Here is an 18,122-nt window from a genome sequence, read left to right on the forward strand (position 1 = left end):
CAGTGAATTAGAATAAAGCATCCTGAACAGGACTGCACAGTACAATTTTTTGTCATCATGCCTGCCAAACCTGTGAATTACCAATGCAGCCCTTTGAAATTAAAATGCAGCCCAAATTTCCCATCCTCAATTTGAGGAAAAAATAAAACATCATATAAATATGCATTTACAAAGATACAGCCGTCTGCTATCACACAGAGCATTACAGTTATGTGCTGCTTATCATTTCCAGTCGTGATTACTCACACCTGTTTTTCTCCCAATTTGTGAACTGTGGTATCGCTTTACATGTCATAAAATATTGGGGCCTGATCAGCTGTAGTGTTTGTTAGAAAAACTGAAATTGTAAAAGCTTCTCTTTGAATTCCTCAGAAAGCTAATGATGTTTCTTTGAAAATGGCTGCCTGTATGTCATGGCGATTCGAGATCTGGCAGAGATGATTTTCTTGGCAGCGAGTCACATTGCTGTTTGTGTACTCGGGTTGTCACGTCGTTTGGTGGCGATTTTAATACACGCATCACTACTGAATTTGAATTTAAGACGAAAGCTATTTTTGAGAAGCAATACGTAACTGAACTGTTGAAGTATCGAATCGTGAACTAACCTGTTCATGGGTAAGTAGCCAGCTCAGCCGTTCCACTGGACTACAGCGATACAGAGCTTATTGTTAATGGAAAGAACCTCTTTATAGTAACGTTTACATTTGTGCATCAAACTGTGCATTGGTTTAAACCGGCTTTCTTTGAGGGGTCTGGAAGAGTCTGGACAGATTTAATCACCCAGTTCACACGGGTGTCCTTAGAGCCCCTGACTAGGGTTAAGCTCTCAGACCAGTTAAGTGTTTGGGTTGTATGCTGTTTGAGCTGCGAGATTCAAAACTCTATTGGTACTACCACTGCTAAGGACAGTAGCTTCTACAGCATGCAGCCCTTAATGTTTGTTTCCTCTTCCAATTACATATTGTCACTCATCTTTGTTGTTTACATATAGTGCTGCATGAACCTATTCACACCAAGCTCTCCACAGATGAGGGTCATCGGTGTTGATCAGGTTAATTTGCCTTTCCAAGTGCAACAAGTGAGGAAACGGCTGCTTGGGTTTGTGTGGAGTGCTGTTCTCTGCAGAGATGAAGAAAAGCAGCAACCATCACAAATCCAAGCAGCTCGCTCTTCACCTGTTTCACTTGGAATGGTAAATTAGCGTGATTGACATCAATGACCCTCACCGGATTGTCAGCACCTGATTTCTGTGAAGACTTAAATCTGAATAATGGAATGATGGGATAATGGAATGATGGGATAATGGGTTGCTACAGCACTAGTCCCATATAGAAATACTTTCCCTGCAGATTTGAGTGCTGTGGGCTAGCTCCATTAAACCAGCTCTGAGCACACTTCTCAGCACAGTTACAGCAGGCAGTTGAGACACTCTTGGTTTAGCCCGTGACAGAAGCAGGACACTGTACCATACATGTATGAAATCAATCACCCCTCCCTGTTCTCTATAGTATCTCTTTAGGAGTGCAGACAGACAGCCTATTGGTTCTGAAGAGCCCGTTACCCCTCCAGGGTCTCCTGTGAGACCGGGCTAGGTTCCACACAGACGACACAGTGCAGGTACCTTTCAGACTGCGCCACAGCGCCCTCGTGTGGCCGTGACGGCTCTGGCGGCTGCATGCGCTGCTGTAGGCTTCGAGCTCTCCTCATGCACTTTTGCAGCTTCTTATCAGCCATTGTCCTGTTATGAGTGTTAGCACTGCCCTCATGCATGGTAAGTCTTAGTTTAGCTAAAATGCAAAGGAAACAAAAGCAGAAAATAGAAAAACAAAGGACAAAAAAGCAGAAGAGGACTGAGTTATGAGTGCATGGAACAAATGTACAAAACGCACACAAAATATAAGATGTTATAAAGTATTAAAAAATAAATTTAAAAAAATCAAACAACCAAACAGGTGCGTCTCTCCATGGGTTAGACGTGTGAGGGTGTTAGAGAGGCGTGTGGGGCACCACACTTCTACTTATTTGTTCTTTTTTGTGTTTAGTGTATCCCCACTGGTTACTGCATGTATAACTAGATCATGACTAGTTTCCTATCTATGTATCTACTATATAATGCATGCACTTCTCGCACCATATAGAGTTCACAAACAATTTTAAAAAGGGGGCTATGTAGGGCAGGATGAAAACAAAACATAACACACATGTATACGAAATGTGAAATCAAATAAGCTGCAAAGCCAATAATAATAATAATAATAATAATAATAATAATAATAATAATAATAATTTCAAGCTAGTCCTCACCAACTCTCTTAAGCTAGAAAAGTTCAGTTCAGTTACAAGGTGCACAAGCACAACATGATGGTGACATCATCTTCCCCTCTTCCATTCAACATCAGTCATTATATATTTACATCAAGCCTGTACAAGTTTAAATGTGTACATGGTAAATGAACAGTACAGAAAGGCTACCCCAGGCTTACTAAGTGCCTTTTACTGAAAAATAAATATCTGCATATCATCTTAGTTTATTGGGCTGCAGTTATATTTCCTACACTACAAAAACTGTGTGACAGTTGGAGTGGAGTTTCCTACACCTGTATACACACCTGCAGTGTTGAAACAATAGTTCATGCTGCATCACAAAAGAATGTACAATTAAAACATATAAAAATAGAGACAGATTTCCTATGAACTACTGTTTACAATAATATGTTCTCAAAAAATGCTCTGTAGCCTGGCGCCCCCTCTAGTGGTTGCAGCAGGTAGTGAAATCCTGCATGAACAGCTCCATTGGCAGTTCTGACTGCAGCTGCTACAGATTCTATTAATGAAAACTATGAAAAAAGTAGCTGGATGCTACATATGAAGTGCAACTCCAGCATGTGTGATACATATTAAATTACTGGTGATTTCAAGTTTGGTCTTTTAACTCCCTCTACTTTTACAGTGCAAGCAGGTGTTCAGCTACCTACAGCTGATAATTATAATCCTGCGATTCTGATTCTAACACCAACAGCCTCTTCTCATTGCAGCGTGAGCAGTTATTAGCAGAGGCCAGGCAGGCACACACAGTCCCAAATAACCAGGGCCCAGGCTGGAACCTGAGTCTGTTAGTGTGTCCCTGTTGAGTCTCCTCACTCAGTCACAGGAGTGGAAATACAGGAGCTGGAGTAGGGTCGCTCCTCATTTACCTGAAGGGAGTTGTCTGGGCTGCTGAGATAAAAAGAGGCTTGTTACGGAGCGTCAGAAGTATATCTAACAGGAACATGTGTGCAGAGGTGGCACAGGCAGGTAGCAGGCGCTCTCTCTCTCTCTCTGGGAGTTCCCTTAAGAGCTTACGAAGGTATTTTTGCAGTTTTAGCATGTCTCCCATGGTTATAATATGCATTTACCATACTGCACCTTGGCTTGCCATGCTTATTAACCACCTAGCTGTCACCCCCATGAGAACAGGGTGCAGTGCATCTGCAAAGTTTAACACGTCTTTTTAACGTCCCTCAGAAATGTGTGTATATACACAGCTGAGAATGAAAAAAGGATGCCTGTGTATCTACTTCTTTATTTATTTGTTGGTGTTACAGGTTGTAAGGAAGCCTTGTCAGGTTTGGTACCAATAATAATTCATAAAACAGAGCTATACATCTGTGCCTGAAACTGGGGATGATAACTGTGCATGATGTGACTGAAAACATGCAAAGCGAGTTTTTAATTGTATATATGTGCTAGATAAAGACGTAGCATTGATGAGGGTTTGAAGTGCATCTGCTTTGAAATCTATCACACAAAAAATTATTTCTAAAAAGTGATATGCCTGCACAAGCAATATAATGTTATATTATAATGCTGCCATTGTAAAGAATGTTATTTATACTTCTATAATGCTTCCATTGGAAAAAAAATGGCTATGTTGTGATCTCTGTTATAATGCTACAATTGTAAACACATTGTTGTTATTTTGATATTTATGATCTATTGAAATACTGTATTTCATAATCACAATAAAAGTGTATTTAAAAAAGCAAATATAGTTTTGAAAAATGTCCAAATTGCTTATTTGAGTGCTAAGAATGAAAAATTTGTATTTTTAACATGGAAATTGCCAAAATAAACAGGCAGCTGGGTGGTTAATATACTTTACCATACCTGGCTGTTCTTTACAATGCTTCCCTATGCTTTACCATACCTCGCTGTTATTTACAATGCTTCCCTATTCTTTACCAGACCTCTCTGTGCTTTACAATGCTTCCCTATGCTTTACTGTGCTTTTACTGTGATTTATAAAACTTTGCTGTGTTTTTACTATAGGGAACTTTGATAAGGGTTCTGAAGTTCTTAAACCCAGGACTGGATTGTAGCCTGGTAGCTGCTAATGTCTAACCCTGCATTTCCAACATTCACGTCAATACTCTGGTCCAGTCTCCAGGACAGCTTGCTCCACATGTTCACATGGTGCAGTTTCTGCTTTAGCTCATTTAATTGACTGACATGCTTGTTAACTATTCCATCACATGCCTCTGCTGAAGAGATCTCCTTTCTCCCATGTAACTTCCACACAGTGGAAATTAATGATTAGGGAAAAGTAGACAGTTTAAATCCCTTTCAACTAGAGTCCTGGTTTCAGTGTAGGTCACACACACACACACTCGTGAACGCACCCCTGAGTTTGTTCATAGTGTTCATGAGGACTTTGCACGGACTTCCATACAGCGTAGATGTACTAATCTACACTCCAGAGGGGCATGCAGATTAACATAATAATGAAAGTTGGGCTAAAAGTGTCTTTTTTTCTCTTACATTCACAACGTGTTCAAACATGACCTATGTCCTTAAGGTAGGTTTTGTCTGGTTTTTCAATCACTTTTTTGACCCCATACACCCTATGAATGTGCTGACACACAACACAGAGACACACACAGGCAAATACACGGTTAACAAGAGCCTCATCACAGCAGTAGTGGTAGTACAGTAGTAGTAGTTGAGCAGTAGCAGGTAGAGGCAGGTTAGGGTTACTTACACACAGCTTCGTTACAGACAGACAGTGCTGCAGCCAAGTCCTCCCCCTGCTCTAGCCGCAGAGACTGCTCTAACAGCGAGTCTGCCTCCTGCAGAGACCTCTCAAAGCGGTCACTCTTCCCTGTGGATAACACACCAAACAGGGCTTTAAACACAGCACAGCCAGGGGCAAGGGACAGGGCACAACACCAACAATGCACAGGGGACAGGGTACAACCCCAACAGCCCACAGGGGACAGGGCACAACCCCAACAACCCACAGGGGGCAGGGCACAACCCCAACAACCCACAAGGGACAGGGCACAACCCCAACAATCCACAGGGGACAGGGCACAACCCCAACAATCCACAGGGGACAGGGCACAACCCCAACAACCCACAAAGGACAGGGCACAACCCCAACAACCCACAAAGGACAGGGCACAACCCCAACAACCCACAGGGAACAGGGCACAACCCCAACAACACACAAAGGACAGGGTAAAACACTAATAACCCACAGGGAATAACCCCAACAAAACTCCGGGCCCCTCTCCCATGTTGCCCTGATTCTGTAGCTCTCCCCCTCCTCTCTCCTCTGATACCCTGGTTCTGTAGCTCTCCCCCTCCTCTCCCGTTACCCTGGTTCTGTAGCTCTCCCTCTCCTCTTTCCCATTACCCTGGTTCTGTAGCTCTCCCCCTCCTCTCTTCCCTGTTACCCTGGTTCTGTAGCTCTTCCCCTCCTCTCCCGTTACCCTGGTTCTGTAGCTCTCCTCCTCCTTTGTCCCATTACCCTGGTTCTGTAGCTCTCCCTCTCCTCTCCCCTGTTACCCTGGTTCTGTAGCTCTCCCCCCCCCCCCCTCCTTTGTCCCGTTTCCCTGGTTCTGTAGCTCTCACCCCCCCCTTTCCCCAGCCCCTCTTCCATTACCCTGGTTCTGCAGCTCGTCCAGGTCCATGTACTTGCTGGGTCTGGGGTTGAAGGCCATGGCCGCCTCCCTTTCTTTCTCCTTCTTCCTTTGCAGCTCCTGCTCCCGGGCCCTGCGAGCCACCTCCTCCTGCAGCTCGTCCAGCTCACTGCGCCCCTCCCCTGCAGGGACCGAGAGAGAAACAGAGAAGATAGAACACACACAGCTCCTGCAGAAGGGCTGAGCGTGAGTAAATTGGTGTGTGTGTGTGTGTGTGTGTGTGTGTGTGTGTGTATGTAGGGAAGTGTTTATGGGGGTGTGTACAGTGATGTGGCTCTCTCTCTTACCCAGGCTGGCCTGGCTGGCCCCCCAGGGCTGGCTCCTCAGCCCCTGCAGAAGGGTGCTGCTGCTCTTGGATTTGGGGATACTCCTCCAGGACGGGCCGGAGCTCAGCAGCTTCTTAGAACTTGCCTCCCTGCAGGACAGTCAGAGGGTTACAGGGAATACAATATAGGTAGAGCAAACTCAGAAGAACAGTGCTATTCCCTCTAACCTCCCTTACCTCCTCCCTCTCTCTTCCTTCTTTCTTCCCTCTCTTGTTTGAGCTCCCCCCTTCCCCTGGTTCAGCGACAGCTCCAGACCCACAGGGCTGTTCCCTTCTTCCCTCCCCCTCCTCTCACCTGTATGAGCTGGCAGTGGAACTCTCACTCAGGGGCAGGTCCAGACTCACAGGGCTGCTGCTGTTCCTCTCGCTGCTCTCGTATCCGCTCTCCATCCTCTGAATGAACCTCGTCCCCCCGTCCAGGCCTCTGATTTGGGGAGGGGGGGGCTTGGCTGTGCCGAGGGGGGTTGGTGGCGCTGGCCCCACTCCGGGGGGCTCCTCTGCGCTCTCCTCGTGCAGGGCCATGGAAGCTCCCAGCTGGGTGTAGCCTGCCTGTCGGCGCCTCTCCCTGCTGAAGAGGCTGTCGATGTTCAGCGCGTCTCTGCGTGGGCGCCAGGCAGGCCGGTACCGCCCCCCGGAGGAGCTGGATTTCGATTCGCTGCTGGTGCTCTCCACCTCCCAGTCAGCCACGCCCCCCTTGCAGGAGGAGGCAGGGCTGGGGAGCGTGCGGTTGTGGATGATGCTGCTCATGGTCTCCTTGAACTCCTTCAGCCGACTGATCGAGGGCTTGGGGGCAGTGCGGGGCACCTGCTGCTCCTTCAGGGTCTCGCCTGTATATACAAAAAAACGGACCATATTGTATGCATCTTTTAAATGAAAGTACGACCTACTGGAATTATTTGGGTAGCTCTAAATTACAAAGTTCTTAATCATTTAAAATAGTTTACAGATTCATTCTAGGTTTTACATCCAGTGAGACTAAGACTCCAGTTGCAGAGCAGTTTGAACCACTTTGGCATCCAAAATGACAGAAGGGAGCGGCCACGCACACACACTCCTCCCCCCCCCCCCTCATACCCTCGCTGTGGTACCCTGCTGATGACGCCTCGTCCCCCCTCACTGCTCGACTGCGCTCATCAAATCGTCTCAACCGGTTCAAGCTGTGCTTCCTGTCTCCAGCCCCGCCCTTCCTGTCTATAGTCCCACCCTTCCTGGGCAGGTAGTGCTGAGACGACTCACTGTCAGTCAGTTGCCCTGGAAACAGAACATGGGGAACACTGACTATGGCTCCTCATGGAAACATGGTCTAACTTCAAAACCAAGATATTGTGTGTGTGACAGCGTGAGAATCTCTCGAAAGTACTGAAGCTGTGCGTGTATTGGAATACATAGGTACAGCTCTGTGTGTCAGTGTGTAATTCTGTGTTACCTGTGTCTACACTGCTCTGCGTGACAGTGTGTCAGAGTGTGTGTTTATTAGAGTGCGTTTAATCTGTGTGTTACCCGTGTCCACGCTGCTGTGTGTGTCAGCGTGTGTATTTCTGTGTTACCCATGTCCACGCTGCTCTGTGTGTCGGTGTTACCCGTGTCCACGCTGCTCTGTGTGTCGGTGTTACCCGTGTCCACGCTGCTCTGTGTGTCGGTGTTACCCGTGTCCACGCTGCTCTGTGTGTCGGTGTTACCCGTGTCCACGCTGCTCTGTGTGTCAGTGTGTGTATTTCTGTGTTACCCATGTCCACGCTGCTCTGTGTGTCGGTGTTACCCATGTCCACGCTGCTCTGTGTGTCGGTGTAACCCGTGTCCACGCTGCTCTGTGTGTCAGTGTTACCCGTGTCCACGCTGCTCTGTGTGTCGGTGTTACCCGTGTCCACGCTGCTCTGTGTGTCAGTGTGTGTATTTCTGTGTTACCCATGTCCACGCTGCTCTGTGTGTCGGTGTTACCCGTGTCCACGCTGCTCTGTGTGTCGGTGTTACCCGTGTCCACGCTGCTCTGTGTGTCAGTGTTACCCGTGTCCACGCTGCTCTGAGATGCTGTGTCATTCTCGGGGTTGCAGACGACAGTGCCCTGGGAGTCAGAGGAGAAGTGGCTGGCCATGGACTCGTGGTGGGAGTGCTTAAAGCTGTAGCTCTCTGTGGAGGAGTCTGTGCGAGTGTCACTGGAGATGGAGGGCTCCCGGCCTGAGAGAGAGCAGCAATCATCATCATGACTGCCAACATCGTCGTCAAAGAGTCACAGAACATTTGTTTCAGTGGTGCAGTACACAAAGACAGACAATAGAGCTGCACAAACCGATTACTCCATTGTTTGGATCAAGCTCACTACAGGCGAGTCATTGGTGTTGACTGGGCCAATCTGCCATTCCAAGTGAAACAAGAAACTGTTGTTATCCGCATAGTCTAAGAAAAGCAGCAATCATCACAATATCCAAGCAGCTGATTCTTCATTTGTTTCACCTTGAATGGTAAAATAACCCCAGATCAACAGCAATGACCGTCACCTGATTGGCAGCTCCTGAATCAATCCCAATAACCCAATAATTATTTTGTGCCGCACTAACAGATAGACAAAGAGGGACATAGAAAGACACACACACACACTCGTACCCGAGTCCTCGCTGTCATAGTAGGCCTTATTGTAGTGATGCAAGTCTATCTGAGAGGGCAGGTCCTGCAATGACACTGGCGTGCCTCTTGGGTCAGCGTAGAGCAGCAGCAGGGGCTGGTAGTGGCCCTTGATACAGCGAGACACCACATCCTTCCACTTGGGGCCGATCTGCAGGGAGAACAACAAGGAGGCAATTAAAGACTTCTACTACATAGTAGTTTCACCCATTCCAGGTTTTGCTGCAAGCTTGATTAGCCATGTATAAGTAACAAACTATTAAACACATGATAAAATCAGAAATGGTCCCATCCCCAATTTTAGCAGAGCTGGACAATGAAGTGTCAGGAACTGAAGACAATAATGTGAACTGCTGACACTTAATCTGCCATGGTAGAAAACCAAACTCTCCCCTACCAGCCCATTGCTTCCAATGTGGATGAAACACTCAAATCAAACGATGGAAAAGTAACGTGTATGAATCAAGGCAGGCTGTTAAATTCCAATCTCATCAAAATGGTTCCTGGTTCAACTAGACACGCAGTTCTGCACTTTGCTCAACATGACCCTAAAACATAACAGATGTAACTAAATTTTGAACAAAAACGGAGTTAGAGAAATCCTGTAGTTTATATTTAGGCCACAAGGTGGGGCTGCTGTATACTACAAAAAAAAAAAAAAAACAATACATTGGTGTTGAATGTACATTCACGTGCATTCTTTCTGTTTCTCATTCAAATAAACCTGTATGCACCCTGTTAGTCACCCCTCTTATTATCACCACATTGAAATGCACCAATTGCCAGAATGTAATGGCAATCAATGAGACACAAGCTCCTGATAACAACAACACTCAGGGATGGAAATGACTCCCACTGCTTAGCTGTTTGATCCATTCCTGATTTTACTGCAAGTTCAAGCTATACACTGTGGCTAAATCAAGCTTGTATTAAAACCTGGAATGGGTGAAACTGCTATGCAATAAGTCTTATTTCCATCTCTGAATTATCACACTTCTATTAATCACATTTACCAGCCATACAACTGATTTTCACTCCAGTTAATATTAAAATAATAGCATAAGAGGATGGGATTGATCGCTCAGCCTTAAAATGGGTCAGAAGTGAGACAATGTACTGTTTTGACAGCAGAGCGAGTTTAGTGGAGAGATGGATTCAGCCATTGCCCCTCCCCTCCCCTCCCCTCCCCTACCACTAGGAGGCACAGATAGAGAGACAATGGGGGGGGGGGGGGGATTTCTTGTTTTTCATCCCTTTGTAAAGCTGGTGTGTTGGCTTAGCGTTGAAAGCTGCTTTATGTGCACTGTCCCGGATCCAGAACCTCACCACCATTAGCAAGCTAACCCCTGCCAGGAAAGCTCTCTCTCGGGGAGCTGGCAGAGCTGACCTGAGCTTCTTGTTGCCCTGGTCAGGAATGCAGACAGACCCTTATAAAAAGACGAAGACAGTATTTTTGCAGCGTTACCATCATTATGCTAGTTTGTTAAGTTTTTTAATATGTTATGTTTTTTTTTTTTTTCTAACATTACTGTTTACAGGTTCTTGCTATTGATGGTGCCACGAAAGCCACAGCTCAGCAAGAGAGAGACAATCCTGCCCTGAACACCCCCTGCCTGCCGGCCATTCAGCCTCAGTTAGATTGTGTCCTATTGAGCAGATTCTGTTTTGTGGTGTGGATTACACGGGTACCCACTCTACTGTCCGTGTGTCTGGAGGCTAGCTTGAAACAACTTACCAAACTAACTTCAACTGTAACCTCGGAAGTCAAATTCGACCCAGGCATCCGGATGTGAAAGGCTTGTGATGCCAGTAATAAATCTTGCCGTCTCTCTCCTCCCCCACCCCTACTCCTCTCTCCTCCCCTCTTCCTGCCCTCCAGCTTGAGCCTCCCACAGTGCCCTGTGCCCCCCCTCCCCCTCAGTACCTCTTTGACGTGCGCGTCGTCGAAGTACATCCAGCGACGTATCTTGGTCTGGAAGAAGAAGGTGGAGTAGTGCTTGCCATAGTAACACACCATGCCCACCAGGTAGAGCTCTGACTGCTTTGCCTTGTCATCCGTCACCCGGCAGAACAGCTGCAGAGAGGGAGAGAGAGGGGGAGAAGAAGGAGAGGGGAAGAGAGTGAGAGAGACAGGGCGATAAGTCAATAGGGGGCAGAGAGAGAGAGGGGGAGAGACAGGGAGAAAGAGAGGGGAGAGAAGATTATATTAAGTATTGTATTATAATCAAATATTTTTGGCAATAACTGCTGTCCTGCTAATGATCCATGGGTATGGGTTAAGGGAAAAGGGAAGAGGCAGGAGCTGCGAGGAGAGGAGTGGAGAAGGGGAAGGGGAAGGATGGGGAAGCTGTTCTTACGTCTCCGAGGCGCAGGCAGGTGCCCAGGCTGTGGATGACGTCCTCTGCCAGGTCGGAGTGGTCAGAGTCCCAAACCAGGCCGATGGTGATGATCTCAGGGGAGTTCATGAGGACGCGACGAATACGCAGCTTCTCTCCGCATTTACTCTGAACAAACGAGAAAGGGGGAGAGTTAGTGTGAGCAGAGAGGGAGAGAGAGCGAGAGAGAGGAGCACTGCCATTACAAACATTATTTATTGACCAGGCCTGACCCTGCTGTTGCTGTTGCTTATCTTTCCGAGATCTTAGCAGATCACAAGCCAAGAAAAAGTACTGATCCCCCCCCCCCTCTCTCCGCCCCCTCCTCCTTCTCTTGCTCTCTGCCCCCCAGCTCCTGGACTCACCGGGCAGTTGCGCAGGTCCCCCATGGTGCTGGCGTTGCGGAGCAGCTCTCCATACATGTCTGGAGTCAGCTTCTCTCTGCCCTCCAGCATCTGAATTGCCTGGTTACTGGGATACACAAAAACAACGGGATTCAAAGCTGCACTGTGTCTGACCTGAACCTCCGCATGCCTGTATAACAACTACACCATTTATTAGCAGCAACTACACTTACAATGTTGCTGTTTTTTATATTGGTTTAATAACCTGCATGTTTCTGAGTGCTTGGTGGCTCCCTCTAATCAAGTTGAGAGCCTGCCTGACACAGCAAAGAGTGTGCGAGAAATACACTCAAATTAAGGGTAGCCACCAAACACTTAGAAACTTTCATTACTGTGTTGCAAGGCCACCTAGGACTGTAGGTGTAACTACAGTTCTCCTTGTTGCCCTCATGATTTTTGCCCTTTACTCTGTATATAATTGACATGAACCTTTTTAAAAGTGTCACACACACACACACACAGACACACGCACACACCCACACACACACACACCCACACACACAGCCCTGTGGCAGCCTTGCCCCTACATGCGAATTACACAATGATTTTAATTACATAATATCTAATCTGCCCTTCAAACTCAAACTAGGGGAAACTTTCTTTGCAAATTACTTCTTTTATGTACAAACATGATTTTTTTTATTTAATTTTTTTTATTAAAAGCAAATAGAGCACATTTTCTATTTTTTGCGAGGAGGGGACGTATCTGCTACTTCCCATAAGTGTAGAACCGTTTCACTTCACTGCAGTGCAGTTTCTCTTTGTAATTTGTGATTGCCCTATCCTTACTTCCAAAGGTTAGGGGAGGCGAGGGGAGAGAAGGGGTTGGAAGAGGACAGGAGGGGAGGGGAGGGAAGGGGGAGGAAATGAGGAGGGTACGGGGAGTGGAGAGAAGGTCCCTCTAAAAAGTCTCGAGGAGTTGATGTTGTAAAAGCTCTGACAGACTCACCACAGCGAGGTCGTAGAGATGTAGTGCACCATCTGAATGAAGGGCAGGGGGTCCGACGTGGCCCCACAGCTGTTACACACGCACTGCAGAGGAAACACAGAGCTTCATGAGCATCACACACTACACACACCCTGTAACACATACAAGCTCCCAGGACAGCGCAGCACTGAAGGGGGGAATGGGGCGTCCTGGTTTACCTGCTCAAAGAGGGTCATGGCAAATTTCTGGTGAGGGATGCAGTGCTTGGCTGTGCAGATATCCTCCTTTGTCTCGTCTGAGACGTGGAAGTGAATGCGCATCAGGATGTTCTCCTGCAGGAAACACGAGAGAGAGAGAGAGAGAGAGAGAGAGAGAGAGAGAGAGAGAGAGAGAGAATAAGTCAGCCCGCCGTCTGTAATTCACAATCAATCTAGTTAACTCAAGGACAATTCACTTATTCAGTCTTTACGATTTCGCTAAATAGCAAGATATATAGGGAGCAATCTCACTGGCAAATAAGTGTTCCAAGCTGTGCAGATATGTCACCACATCAACACAGCTTGGAACTTTCAGAACCACAGCCTGAGTCACTTGACAACCAATTCACTGGGACATGGTAGGGTGAGGGGGGCATCTTATAAGAGCAATAACACACTAGAGCAGGGGTAAGCATACCCCTGGGGGTACTTCTAAGGGTTATAGGGGTATGCAGGACAATTCGGAAATAATAACATAAACATGAAAGTAAAAGAAAAAAGGAAAAAAAATGTTTTTAACAGTATTACATATTACCCCTTAACCACTGTGCATAAATATTTCATTTTACAGTCTGACTATAGTTTCAACATTATCATCCACCTGCGTGATTTCCACTCTGACATGAGGGTGGGTGCAGCAGTGTCCAGTGATTCTGCCCTTGGAGAATTCTGCTCAGAGTGCTCTGTGCTGCACATGAGCTTTGCAGTTTTCAACTCATTGTAGGATTGAATACTAAAATCAGTGAACTGGAAAACAAATAAATCACAATATTCATACTTTCACAGTTTTTGTTTTATTTATAGGAGCAGCTGCATTTTAGTAGCAGCAGTGGCAATTTTGATATGGGAGGTAAATGGCAAGGTGATAAACATTTACAATGCAGACTATTTTGGATTATTTATAACTTTGCCGAATAAAGAGCGAATACATGTGTTTCCAAAGAGATTCCCAGGTACTATCTTTTGATTCTGTGCATACCCAAACTTGTAATTCTTGTAAGTTTTAGGAATTACTGTTTGGTATTATGTCCAAAACCAGCAGTTTGTCAGTCACAAACTGTTGTGACGTAAATTACATATTAAAAAAACCGAGGATTAATAAATATGTTAATCAGATTATTCTACCTTTTATTGCAACTGTGGTAGCATTCAGTAAAGTGAAAATTGTAAAGGGTACTTGGAGCTGAAACCTACAGACAGAAGGGGTACAGTTTTAAAAAAAGGTTGAAAACCAAGAGTGTTTGAATATGGTTTAAAATCTGCAGGCCTGGCAGTTCAACTTAGCTCTCATTCTGAACAGCACCCCTAGGCATCAGGATACTGGACCGTATTTGCCCTGTCATGTGTTATTGCTGTCATTCCTTTGCCTCTGGCAGGTGTATTAATAATACACAAGCGTCTGCTTACAAAATCCAACGCCGAAATGCACAAGAGAGGTTCTTAGACTGTGGCTCTCATATGTTACTAACAAAGCATGCTACATCAGGGAAGTCACAGTAATAAATAATAACATGAAAGGGGTCAGTGCAACACGGATAGCACTGTCCCTGAACTGAATATCAGTGATATAAAATAGTTTACAGACTGCTATTTGGCTGAGCTGTACTAAGCAAACTCTGGCCGCGTTGATTCAATCTTCGCCTACACTCTGACTAACCAGGATTGGCAACTTGGCGGTACCAGGATTCAAGCAGGCAACCTCCCAATGGCACGACTCACTCAGCACCCTTGCTTTTACTGCACGAGCAGCTGGGGGAGCCCTGTGCAGTGCTCCCTCTTTAACGCTGCAATCGGGAAAAGTGCTTGTGGAATGGGATTGAGGGGCAAAAGGGATCCTTGACCATATTGTCTTGTAACCTGTTCCACGGCATAAAGGGCTGTTGTATGAGGTCAAATATAAGAAACCGACACACAGAGATGGCATGCATGTCTCGGCTAGCGCCACAGCGTCTTCCATTTTTAGATTTAGTTTTGAAGTTATCAAAGTGCCAGGGGAATTGGATTAGGCCAAGACCTTAGCACCTTATAACCAGTTCTGCTACATAAAGGCCGCTTTATAAAGAGAGGGCGCGGTGATTGAGAAGTGGAGGGAGAGCGAAGTATTGCTTACGAAGCACTCAGCGGCGTCGTCCATGATGCCGAGCTGGAAGCGCTGCTCGTCCTGGAAGGTCTTGGCCAGGGCGCTGCGCAGAGCGTCGGAGGGCAGCACCTTTTCACTGCTGAACTGGAACTGCGCAAAGATGCTCTGAAACACAGGACAGGACAGGAGAGGGGTCAACACACTGCACAGGAGGCAAGAGCTGTCCCCTGGGGTTTCCTTTATCCCTTTAGAGTTTACCGTGGTATTTCTTCACAGTATTTTTGCAGTTACTGTGCTTTTCTCAGTAGAATATGTGTAGTTTACCCTGGTTTGCATGTTTATTAATGTACTTTACCATATCTATTTATTCTTTACTATTTTTAACTATGCTTTATTAAACTTTGCAATGCTTTATTATGATGAACTTTTATCAGGGATAACAGGGCATTATCAGACACAGACAGACAGACAGATAGTCAGACAGACAGCTTCCCCAAGTTTCAATAACCTTCATATGATGTATATTACAGTCAGTCAGCATGAAGTTGTGTTGATCCAGTTTATTGGAAGCACTGTTTTATTGGTCCAATGACAACGTATTGCAAACTTGGGACCTCGCTGGAGTCATTTTAATATATCTCATGCATTGCTAACCAATTAATTACATCCAGCTTTGATCCAATTTATTTCATGAGCAATGCTTTTGATGTACTTAAACATGTCCAAGTTTACAGATCTCGTGCAGTCACTGCAAGCCTGTTAACCAACTGGAGGCGACGTTTCAAAATAAAACGTCTGTTCTCATGGTCAAAGCGGTTTTAAAGAAACTGGACCCACCACCACTAAAGCCAGTTTTTATAGGGTGCTTAACTTTGGATTTGTCTTGCTTGTCAAGGACTCCAGTTGGCACTAATCTCTGAATACCTAACATTATTGGAGTGAGCAGGTCTGGATGAAAAGGGATTCTCATTTAAACAGGTATTCGTAAAAATATCCTTTCAGCTAGACATGGATTAATATGAAAGACAGACAGGGATTAGCGAGGGCAGGAAACAGCTAAAGAACAAGATCTCATGCATTTGAAGAGAAACTGGTTTTATGAATCTGTGTGAAAAGTAACCACAAATTTTCATAACAGCTAATATATTTACATGGGACACGACAGAGATATATGACTGTACTAGGGACCAATTTAACGAAACCCTAGTCCTGACAGTTCTATATTGGCTTTGTTTGCACACCCTGATTGAAATCAATGTAAACGGTAGTCAGAGGGGTGAGAAGATGACGAGGTAACCGTGTTCAGTGCTGTTCCATTCCATCTCCTTTAAAGGGAGTTTCTAAAGGAATGGCAGCCTGGCTGGCTGGCTGGCTGGAAGTCAATTGGGACCGGGCCGACCTGCTTTTGAAGTCAATGAGTCTGACTGTAACATAGCAGCAGAGTCGGGGACATGGACACTGTCCTCAATAATGCATGACTGCTTGAGGCACAATCAGAGGCGCTCCACTCTCCTGTGATAAGCAGATCCTGGCTATACTAAGGGTTAAAGCCAAGGCATGTTCCAATGTATTATATAAATCAACTTGGCACATTTAATGATGGGCACAATCTCTTCCGATTAGCCTTTAACCCCCTATTCTGCACGATCACCACGACTGACATGCTTGTAATCTGCCACGGTCGTCTCAGCACACCCTCCGTGCCAGCCACGCCACTGCCTGGCCTGGAACACCAAAAAGGAAGTTTACCCACTTTCCCTTTTCACTACTGGAGTCTACTGTACATCACTGCTAGAAAACATTTACTTAAAAACAAAAAGGTAAAATGCTGTTTTGGCTGTGGTAGAATATGCAGTTCCACGCATGGTTAAAGCATGGGAAAATGAAATCAGATTAGAGCTTGTTCAGATGGAGAAGCAGACCTCTTATTACATAAAATGTGACATATGGACTTACATAATTACCACCACCCCACCCCACCCCCCCATGTTAGTATCAATCTGATAGCGTTGTTTAATGTAGAACCTGTCGTGATCAAATTAACTATATATATATATATATATATATATATATATATATATATATATATATATATATATATATATATATATACATACATATAATATATACACACATACACATATATATACACACACACACACACACACACACACATAAAGTCAGTGCCCCAGGCGAGAGAACAATTTGCTTCCGATTGGAAGTTAAATACAGTCGGCTGGTACTGGCAAGGAAAGGGAAGCTGTTCTTGTTTAGAAACAAACGCATTCATAAATAGATTTATTTAATACCTGCCAACAAATACTTCTTAAAAAAGGCAGACCCTTTTTAAAGTTATGGAAAAAACAAGGCATCAATGATTTCAAATAAAAATTGCTCTTGAAGAGTTGCAAAGGTTATTTCATTAGTCTTTGCAGCAGAACAGCACGCAGTACTCCCACAGTATACATTACCTTGAGCGCGCAGAATATACAGGAGTCCTCCATGCACCTGTGAGAGGTCAGCTGCCGAAAACTCCTGCGGAAAATATCCAGGTGCCAGAGAACCTGTGAGAGAAGAGGCCAGGACAGGAATAATCACGCCTTTGTTTTACCATTTCTTTCACTTCTCATTTACAATACCACAGTAAACTGCATTCATGAAGTGGCCACCTCGACATGCAGAGCGACTCGCAATTCAGATCTCTCGCTGAAGACTGCGCTCTACTGCTGTAATACCGTACACTATATCAGTCTCTCTGAAGGTCATATATAAATGTGTCATTCATAATGTGTCAACACCAAAGCACAACTCACCCAGCCGGATCGGAATTCCCTGACATTCAAATAATACAATTAGCCCAGACTTAACGAAGCACAATACAGGGGGAAACAATACACAGGCTGTCCGTACTAAAAAGAATGACGCATGTTTAAAAAAAAAAAAAAGAGGCAAAAAATAAAAGTTTAAAATGCTTTTGATAAACCCAATATAATACCTGCTTCCAGTACAGCACTCCCTGCTGCTGTATATATCAACCCCAGAAAGTCTCCTCAATGAGAAGTCTTTTTGCCTTGCAAACCGTTGTTGGAATTCCCGTGACACAGTAAGACCAGCATATTGCCTGTTTCAGCCTCACTAGACTCATCTGGTAGATTGCACTGCTTTTGGAATAGT

At 45.4% G+C, this 18,122-nt stretch overlaps 1 protein-coding gene across 9 annotated transcripts in view; it reads right to left on the reverse strand.

Annotated features, from left to right (window-relative positions):
• The window catches only part of LOC121325500 (inactive ubiquitin carboxyl-terminal hydrolase 54-like), a 58,894-nt gene that overhangs the window by 9,049 nt on the left and 31,723 nt on the right, over positions 1-18,122 (reverse strand). For 3 of the 9 annotated variants that reach the window (XM_041268017.1, XM_041268018.1, XM_041268024.1), the window contains exons 4-18: positions 17,420-17,512; positions 14,979-15,113; positions 12,830-12,943; positions 12,633-12,715; positions 11,645-11,750; positions 11,262-11,408; positions 10,829-10,978; positions 8,887-9,055; positions 8,290-8,460; positions 7,360-7,536; positions 6,581-7,112; positions 6,248-6,375; positions 5,924-6,082; positions 5,018-5,137; positions 1,622-1,787 (exon numbers count right to left, since the gene is read on the reverse strand). In XM_041268017.1, the coding sequence (XP_041123951.1) occupies positions 1,622-1,787; positions 5,018-5,137; positions 5,924-6,082; positions 6,248-6,375; positions 6,581-7,112; positions 7,360-7,536; positions 8,290-8,460; positions 8,887-9,055; positions 10,829-10,978; positions 11,262-11,408; positions 11,645-11,750; positions 12,633-12,715; positions 12,830-12,943; positions 14,979-15,113; positions 17,420-17,512 (2,450 nt within the window). Of the gene's footprint in view, positions 1-1,621; positions 1,788-5,017; positions 5,138-5,923; positions 6,083-6,247; positions 6,376-6,580; positions 7,113-7,359; positions 7,537-8,289; positions 8,461-8,886; positions 9,056-10,828; positions 10,979-11,261; positions 11,409-11,644; positions 11,751-12,632; positions 12,716-12,829; positions 12,944-13,469; positions 13,585-14,978; positions 15,114-17,419; positions 17,513-18,122 lie in introns of those variants that run through there. The other 6 variants (XM_041268020.1, XM_041268019.1, XM_041268023.1 and 3 more) reach the window with 6 other exon arrangements.

This window comes from Polyodon spathula, chromosome 13 (genome assembly GCF_017654505.1).
Source record: "Polyodon spathula isolate WHYD16114869_AA chromosome 13, ASM1765450v1, whole genome shotgun sequence".
Lineage (NCBI taxonomy): Eukaryota > Metazoa > Chordata > Actinopteri > Acipenseriformes > Polyodontidae > Polyodon > Polyodon spathula.